The sequence below is a fragment of the Alnus glutinosa genome, chromosome 9 (assembly GCF_958979055.1).
Source record: "Alnus glutinosa chromosome 9, dhAlnGlut1.1, whole genome shotgun sequence".
NCBI lineage: Eukaryota > Viridiplantae > Streptophyta > Magnoliopsida > Fagales > Betulaceae > Alnus > Alnus glutinosa.
The window spans coordinates 277,804-287,278 of NC_084894.1; the positions used below are offsets into that span (position 1 = coordinate 277,804).

Below are 9,475 nucleotides of genomic sequence, written 5' to 3' on the forward strand. Positions count from 1 at the left end.
GCAGCATTTAGTGCATATAAATTAGTTTTTTTTTTTTTTTTTGTTGAAAAATCAGGCCACTGGAGAATAGAATTATTCATTGATAAAATTATAATGCAAAAAGGGATAAGAAGAAACGTGGCTTGTGTGAAGGTGAAATGAGAAAGGGGTGATATGTAGCTACTAGTTTCAAACCTAAGGACTCGGGTGGTCTATGGGGTTGACAAAACTGAAGAATAATTAGAAATTGAGGTACCAAGCAAATTTCAAATATACCCTTTGACTAAGTGGAACCTTTTGACCTCTCCTCCTACTTGGGCCACTTGGCTATTGTCATGGCCTCGTGGGGTTAGATCAGATTGAGTAGATATTTTCTCATGTTATTTAAAAATTTTAAATGTGGTGGTATTATATACATTATTAAATATAACAAAATTCAAGCTATTTTTATTTCACTTAAACAGATAGAGAATCTTGGTCCTTGTTGAGGGAGATAAGTTACCAATTTACAATCAACTAAATAAGTGTTTTTAATAATGATAAAGATAATTCATAATCATTAGACAACCACGTTTATTCAAATAATTATCATAAATCTCTTTATACTGCATAAATTTATATTTAAAAATAGTTTCAATTTCGTTTGAACTTCCTCTCTTTTCTATCATAATATTGATTTTTGAATTATAGTGTAATTCAATCACTACGTGGCCTATCTGCTCCGGACAGTAGAACCCAACTTTTCATATAAGCTGTTGAAATGTTTTTAGGGTTGTGATTAATATATTTTTCTAATAAAAGGTTTGCTCGATCCACTTCAATATATATATACACATAAAAGTAGCTTACCTAAGAAGCTGAGACTCGCATTTATTTGATTATTTGGTGAAGATGTTGAAAAAGTGTAAAAGGTTAATTTAGGTAAGGTGAGAAAAGAAAAGGAAAAGAGAATGAGGAGTGGAAATAAGAGGAGGAGGCATTAAAGGTGTGTATATATTAAAATAAAAACATTATTAAAAGCACTTTATACAGAAACGTACCAAGGGAGAGAGAGAGAGAGAAAGAGAGAAAGAGAAGAAACCATGGCATACCATAATATCATTCCATGCATGTAATTTGCTAATCTCGCATTGTAGTTGGCATGCGTTGTTGTTGTTGTTGTTCGATTGTATTATGCCAAAATACCCAATTCCCATCTCTCTCTTCACTCCTTTGAAAACCTCTCCTTCTTCTCCACGCCGCCTCTCTTTCTCTTCACTCCATCCGCATTCACTTCTGCTTTTGCACTCACGCTCACCCATGGCCTCCTTGTCTTCTCTCTAATGCCGCCTCTTCTGTCACTGCACTGGTACGACTTTTCAGACATGGGTTTGTCTTTGTTTCTCTGTCTCACTTTTTGTCTCTGCCTTTCTTCCGCATTGCTCCTTCATCGCTTTTTCTGAATTGTACCATTGGGTTACATATTCTTAAGCTTCTAATTATTTGTGATTCTTCGATTCTGGGTTTTAACGATCATGCAATAGTGGGTTTTGGCACATGTGATGAACTTGTTGAATTTTGATTCTGATTATATAGAAAGCTTTTCCTTTTCTTTTCTTTTTTTTTTTCTAAAAAAAAAAAAGACCCTGTTTTGGGTTGGAAGAATTTGATCAATTGATGAATCCATTCAATCTTCTTCTAACTTGGAATTTTGAAATTCAGTCGCTGTGGTGGGAGGGAGGGGCTAAGATAGTGGGTTTTTATAGATGTTGGATTTCTTTAGTCCTTGTTGGGAAAAGAACTCTGGAATGTTTTCTTATTTCACAATGTGGGTTGCAATTAATTTGTAAAGATATTGTTTAGGGAGGAAGGAAGTTGATGATCCTTTAGTTAATTGATTTAGGTGAAGTCTTTTTAGAATTTTACTTTGCTTAAAATATGAGTAGCTTTGAGCTGTTTTTTTTCCTTCCTCAATTGAAGAATTTTTCTGTGCATCTGCGTTGCCAGGTAGAGCTTGCTCTGTTTGGCAGATTGGATTCTTATATCTTTTGTGATTCACAAAATGGAGGAAAGAGGAAGATACCTCGAATTTGATGAATTTGAGAGGCTACTAGGGGAGATACCAAATGCTACTTATGGGAAACCACATTATGAGGAATCTGGACCAAAGATGGTGTCTTTGGAGGGTAGCTTGTCTCCTATCTGTGTGAATTCCTACAAAGGGCCAATCAGTGAGAAACTTCAAAACTATGGGAGTTTGGATGAGGAAAAAATCTCAGTGGATAAAATTAAGCAATTATCCATTAAAAGGTTTCAACCAGAGGAAATGAATCTGCCTGATGACCAGTCCTTGACATCTGCCTTTGCAGGATTGAACTTTACTGATGGTGTGACAGTGGGAGCTGGAAGTCCTTTGGCAAAGTCTAAATCCTTACAGAATCACACCATTTTATTTGATCGTCCATATCTTAACGGCTTAAATAAACCAAATTATGTGGATTCACATATGACAGTTGCATCTTCTTTCAAATCAGCAAAAGATGTACCTTGTGGTTTTGATGAGTTTAGTGGGACAAAAGCTGTCCAGGAAAGTTCAAATTTGTTAAAACTGAATGCTGAAGAAAACAAGTGGCAAGGAGACTATTTTCATCAACTTGAAAATTTCTCTACTGTGCCATTTGCTCATGCAGTGCAAGGCTTCCAGTTCCTCTCTAATGTGCCTGTCCAAGGTGTGCAGTTTCCTGCAATGCCTGATCAGCAGCAATTCTTCTTAGATGCACAATCTTTGTTGCCTTATTTTCATCCAGAACAAATAAACCAGCCTCAGATCAGTTGGAGGAATGTGAACGAGGAACAATATTGTAGGATGCATCAGCACTACCAGTACCTGCAGCAGCTTCACAGTCAGCGGTTTGAAGCTCAGCGTGCTATTCAAGCACATGGAAATCTCACAGCTAAGCTGATGAGTGAGAGCTCGAGGCAGCCATATTTTGAGGTGCCAATCTCTCACCAGATTGAAAAATCTAAACAAGAACCATTTTGGAACAATTATACAAACTATAGGGGTTCAAACCAATCAAATTCTTCCGTTTCTTACATGGATTTTAACGCAATGCAAGTTTTGGACAAAGTGACTAAACATAAGTTTCCTGAAACGTTTCCAGCAAGATCACATGGAGTAAACACACTCAAAGCTGTGAAGTTTGGATCTGTTGGTGGAAATGAATCACTAACCCATGTCAGCCCAAATGGGAAATTTCTCTCAAATAATCACCTATGGCATAGCTTTTCTACGCCAAGGGCTGGATGCTATCAGTTAGATAGTTTGAGATCACGGGGTTTGTCCCCTGAAACTACAGATCTTAAAAGTACTGATCTGAAGCCACTGCCTCAGAATTATAACTCTGTTGATGAAGTCAGTGGAAGAATATATCTCATGGCTAAAGACCAACATGGTTGCCGCTTTTTACAGAAAAAACTTACTGAGGGCATCCCAAAAGACATTGAAAAGATTTTTCTTGAGATCATCGATTACATTGTTGAGCTCATGGTAGATTCTTTTGGGAACTACCTAGTACAAAAGCTGCTTGAAGTTTGTGATGAGGCTCAGCAGATTCAAATACTTCGAACAATCACAAGAAAATCTGGAGAACTTGTTAGGATTTCGTGCGATATGCATGGGTTGGTTTCTCTCTCTCTCTCTCTCTCTCTTTGCATGTCTCTTTCTCTCTTTCCCTCTCTATCTCCAACTTTTGTGTTATTGTGCAATTAGTAGTTACTGTTTTCGCTTGATATGTTTTAGTTGTTTGCTGACTTTTTCTTCCCAACCACAGGACTAGGGCTGTTCAGAAGGTCATTGAAACCCTTAGGACTCCTGAGCAGTTCTCCATAGTTGTTTCCGCACTGAAGCCTGGTATTGTGACATTAATAAAAAACACGAACGGCAACCATGTTGCACAATGCTGCTTGCAGTGTCTAATGCCCGAATACAGTAAGGTAAGGACTATTTGTCTTGTCCAACTTGTCTGAAAAAGATGTTTACTGTGTTTGTGTGAAATTGCAAACAAGCTTACCTGTTTGGTATACCTGGCCATCTAGGGTTTGCATCCTCAAGTTGAAAGCGATCAAAAATTAGGATGGAAATCTTTCTCTAAGCAAGATTTTATGCACACATAACAGAGTTGAATATAGCATATCTTGATCCAAGTTCTAGGTTTATGTGGCTATCTAGACATTTTTTTTTTTTTTTTGTAGATTTAAGTTGTACCTCAAAGCAGCCACCTTGATATCTTTTAGCTTAACTTTCATCAAGTGGAAGAGACTATGAAGTTGTTCTTCACGGCATGAGTCTGACGGAATGTAAAGAAATTAACAAAAACTTAATTTTTCCAAAACAAAACAGGACTGTTTTTGTTTGTTGGATCCAAATGCTGAGCAACCAACTATTGTCACGTTTGCAAATGCACCCAAAATATGGATGTTCAATTCTCCCAACCCTGTAAGTACCTCGTGTATGATACTTAAGGTTGAAAGGTGCTAGGATTTTTCTGGTCGTAGATGTCTCTTTGTTGGAATCCTACTGTTGACTAGCCTTTGTGCTGGGGGTGCCTTGCAGGTTTGTTGTTGTCATGTTTGTCTATGAGGACATTAAGTATCATAAACAAAGGCTAGTGACCTTTACTCCTTTTGCCCCCAAGGGAAGGGGAATGACAGATTTGAACTAGTAACCTTTACTCTGAAAAATGTGGTCCCCAGCCGATTGAGCTACCCCTTAGGGAGTTTACGATTGAGCTGGCCCATCTGCGGTGGCTCGGTAACCCAACCACAGCAGTTGGGCGTAGTTGGGTGAGTGCCTGTTGAAACAATACATGTCTGAGGCTACATCAAACAACTTTGGAAGATTACCAGAAAGAAAGAATGCTGTATGCCAAAAAGATTTTAAAAATATCAGAGGGGAAAACAATCAAGAAAGATTGACATGTTCCAAGTTGAAGGCAGAATTTTTTTAAAAAAAAATTGGTGTGACTAAGGATGCAATAGAATAGGAAATTTTTTCTGGCATGTGAATCAACAGAAGAGATGGCCCTTTGCAGCTGATTTGAATGATGATCAGATACATAAAATATGGCGTACTATGTTTGATATATGTTTTTTTTCCATTTGATTTCCTTGATATATATGACGTTAGATTTAAACTTCATGATGGATGAGTGCTGCTATATGTCTCGGTAAAAAGCTACGCTATCAAATGATTTCTTGCATATCTAGGTTTGAAAATCCTCCACAGGAAAAGTTCTATCCAATCCTGAATTAAATGGCTATGCTGTCTTTATTTGAAGATTCTTTTTTGGGTTCTCTAATCCTAGAATCCTTTGAGGTTACTAATGAAAGTCATGGCCATCAATCACCACCCATTTAATAACCTACTTCGTTCAGACAATCCTCACCTCAACATCGTCTCTGAAATATTTCTTTGGCTTCCAACATAGTTTATATCGGGCGTCTCAAATGCTTGGCAGCAATCGTCTGTACTTGGACAAGTTGACAAACCAAAAGCATAGTGTCTGATGTAAAATTTTCCCGTGTACTTGATGCCGCAAAAAACTGTTAGAGAAGACATCTCACACATTTCTCAGAGGGGAAAACGCTTCTTGGGGAAGAGTCTCTAAAAACTCTGTGCTTGAATTCTTTACCAAGTGTTTATGTTATCAGGTTGTGTTTTTAAAAAATGAAAAAGCGTTCTAAAAAACATACTCTCAATTTCGTTGGAACTGCATTCAGATGGAGAATATCTGGTCAGGAAATATAGCCCCCATCTCTGGCTCGTCTTGGAACTCATTTAGCACGTCTCCTCCTATAACTCATCTCTAGAGCATACCTTGGCCTTGATTTGTTACTTGGTGTGTCACTTCATATCATGAAAGATGGCTGAAATATCTAGCACATGTTGGTGGCTTCTCAGTGTTTTATGCTTTGGACAGTAGCAATAATTTTCTTCTTAGCCTATGGGTAATTGCTTTTATTAAACTGTGCTTTAAATAGGTGATGTTTAAGTCAAGATTGCTGGTTAACCAAAATTATGCTTCATGTTCATATTTTGTATCTTGTCAAGAAGGATAATTCTCTGGCATATGCTAATTGTTATTTTGGTAGTTCTGTTGTTAAAATTATCACAAGTATGGGACTTTTGGAAGTTTTCTTTGGTAGTTCTCTTCTTTCTCTTCTTTTTTTTTTTTTTAAATAAAAAAATAAATCAGTACATTAGCTCATTCTATTCTGATATCACTGGGAATTTAAAGCATTCTGCAATTAGCGGAATGTGCCAGTTTTCATATCTATAGCATTGGAATACTGTTCATAGCAAACACATTGCACAAATTATATTCAGTATCATTATTTGTGATGATTCCATTAATCTGAAAATGATATTCCTTTATAATGTAACATCTAGTATATTACTTTGTGCCTTCCAAGTTTTGAAAAGGAAATTGTAAGGATTTTGGGTCAATGAGTTCTGGCTTAACTGGCACTTCTCCCTCTCATAAAAGAGAGTTGAAGGGTAAGGTTATGGATTCAAGACTAATTATTTGCGACTCCAAAAAAAAAAAAAAGTAATTATTTGTATCTGTAACTCACCAATTAAAAAAAAAAAATATTGTAATGATTCCAATACTAACAATTTCTATTCACATTGTAACTAAAATTATCATCTTCCATCATTTGATCAGCTCCTATACATGGATGCATCTGATGGTATTTCTGCTGTTATAATCTTATAGTATTTTCAATTTTGCAATCTAAAGTAATTTTTTGGCATTAAATAAAACAATAGTAACATTTTTTTTATGCAGTTCCTTATTGAAGCTGCAACTACTAATTGTGTTGAACTTGCAACGGACCGCCATGGCTGTTGTGTGCTTCAAAAGTGCCTTAGCAATTGTGATGGCGAGCAAAGACGCCGTTTAATATGCGAGATTACATCAAATTCTTTAACCCTCTCCCAAGATCCATTCGGGTACTCTGTTTTTTAACTTTCTTTTTCTTTAACCATGCTATCTTCTGTCTTTCACATGGGACAAGAGCTGCATAATGGTTGCTCATGATTTATAAAGTATAGATATGGCCTTGTACATAGCAGGATGGCTAGGAAAAGATTGTGTATTTATAATCTCTCTCTCTCTCTCTCTCTCTCTCTCTCTCTCTCTCTCTCTCTCTCTCTCTCTCTCTCTCTCTCTCTCTCTCTCTTTCACACACACACACGTGATTATAAATACATACATATATACATGCGTGTGTGACTGTGTGATATATTTGTATGTAAATAAATTTGGCAACAAGCAAATATGTCCTTGACTTGATTTTTAGAAACTATGGTACTCTTGAATTTTACCAGTCAGAGGAATTGGAACTCACGTAATACATGCCATGTGTGTAGTTATCATGCTTGAGAACCAGTGCTTGGAGTCTCAGGGCTCAGTTGCAAATGGGTAGCTAGCTCCATTTCCTGTTTAAGAAACACAATACTGAACATCTATTATGCTTCATCACTATTTTGATTTTAAAATTTCAGTGGGACTGTTACAACACTACATCATTAGGAGTTTTAGTGAGACTTTAATCTTCTTAATGTGTGCTTCTGAATGTACAATGTTGAGCTTCGGAATCTAACATTTTCAGTTCTGCAGGAATTATGTTTTGCAACTTGTATTTGAGCTCCGGCTTCCATGGGCAACAGTAGATATTCTTGACCGATTGGAGGGTAACTACGCGGACTTGTCCATGCAGAAATTTAGCAGTCATGTGGTTGAGAAATGTCTCAAGTATGCAGATGATGAACACCGCACTCGTCTTATCCAAGAGCTTATTGAGAATCCTCGGCTAGATCAAATTATGCAAGACCCTTATGGAAATTATGTTGTTCAAGCAGCATTAAATCAGTCAAAGGTTAGCAAATGCATTGTTTTAAACTATCTTTTGTTTTAATGAAAAACTCCCGTCTTAGCATATTATGCTCTACATACATACACACACATCTTCTCTTTAGGTGTTGTCCCATATTCTATTTGGAATTTAAATTTGGTTTCCATTTCTATTATTATCTATCTTGCGAACCCATGTTTAGCAAGCTTTAAAGCACAGTTATCAGTTTATGATGTGGTCACAAGAGATTGAAAGCAGGAATCAAAACTTTAAAAATTAGGGGATTATAATTGTCTGGTTTTGTTAAGCTACAAATGTATAATAAACCTCAACATATAACCTCATTGTTGTGATTGCTATGGTTTGAGAAGCACTCTTTTTCTTGTATTAAAAACTTTTTCTTCAACAAAGGTTTGTTATGTGATTCAAAAATAAGAGGATCACTGAGATTCCTGCATTATATGTCCATATGATCTTCTAGAAATTCCTGGTGGGAACAATAACCTGATATTAGAGTAAGAAATCCAAGATTAACGTTAAGAAAAATGAGATCATAATTGCCATGACGTGACTAGATTCTTTTTTGTTTTCACTATTTTATTATTTATACTATACTTTTTGCGCAGGGAGCTTTTCATACTGCATTGTTGGCCGCCATAAAACGCCATGATCCTGTGCTTCAGACAAGCCCATATGGGAAGAAAGTTCTCTCTAGCAGCGGTTTGAAGAAATAAGTTTTGGGTATGATCACAAATTTTATTTGCCCTAGACATGGCATTTGAGCTTTCTTGGTCTTATTTTCTTTCTTTTTTTCCTTCTATTTTTGTTGGAGCAGTCTAATGCTTCTTCTTTTTTTCACATATAGGTTTAATTGTTCAAGAAGATCCTGTATATTCTGTAATAAGCAAGTGAAGTAAAGCGAGTTGGGCTTTTTGGCTTTTGACGTTCAGAATTTGAAGGGCATAGCTGGAAAGAAACAGGTCATCGATGCCTTTAACAGCTCATCAAAAGATGGAAGATGATTTTCTTTTTTCATTTTTGTTTTTGTTGTCCTTTGGATTTGGTGCACATCTTGGACGTACAATATGGTATCCACATTGTAGGCTGGCAGGCAACTTTTCTTTTGCATTGCATAGAAATAAAAGGAAAGTGAATCTGTAGAGTTCTTTTAGTTTATGGGGGAATTGTACTATTAGATGGATTTTTGTGACAGCTCAAGCCTTGGTGGGTGGTTCTAGAAGATAAAGTTTGACCAAATTGAATTAAAGGAAGTGTCTATGGGTTTTTTTTGGACAAAGTCTTATTTCAAACTGAATTGAAGAGAGAATTTCCTTTGCATTGAATCGTGTATATATATATATAAAAGCCGAGCAGTAATTTAGAGCTGGCCTAGAATTGTAACACGTGGCGTGAACCAATCATTTTTAAATATTGACCCGGTTTTTTAAGTTAAAAAATCGGTGAATTTTAAAAGTTGAACCGGTTTTGTCATGATTTTAATAAATTTATTGTGCTTTAATGAAAAGATCACGAGTGTGAATCTTCATGAGATCAAAATAAATATTTTTTCGCATTATAGCAGTAAGTGGTGAGAATT

General features: G+C 36.2%; 1 protein-coding gene across 2 annotated transcripts; it reads left to right on the forward strand.

Moving 5' to 3' along the window:
* Nucleotides 1-1,028: 1,028 nt before the first annotated feature.
* On the forward strand, nucleotides 1,029-9,216 carry LOC133877111 (pumilio homolog 12). 2 transcript variants are annotated; one of them, XM_062315352.1, is made up of 7 exons: nucleotides 1,029-1,347; nucleotides 1,966-3,639; nucleotides 3,792-3,954; nucleotides 6,810-6,973; nucleotides 7,644-7,902; nucleotides 8,505-8,619; nucleotides 8,744-9,216. In XM_062315352.1, the coding sequence occupies exons 2-6, from the start codon at nucleotides 2,021-2,023 to the stop codon at nucleotides 8,610-8,612; spliced, it is 2,313 nt and encodes a 770-aa protein (XP_062171336.1). In that variant the 5' UTR covers nucleotides 1,029-1,347; nucleotides 1,966-2,020; the 3' UTR covers nucleotides 8,613-8,619; nucleotides 8,744-9,216. The 2 variants fall into 2 exon arrangements, with proteins under 2 accessions (XP_062171336.1, XP_062171335.1); XM_062315351.1 differs by having other exon boundaries at nucleotides 1,029-1,327.
* The last annotated feature ends 259 nt before the right edge of the window (nucleotides 9,217-9,475 follow it).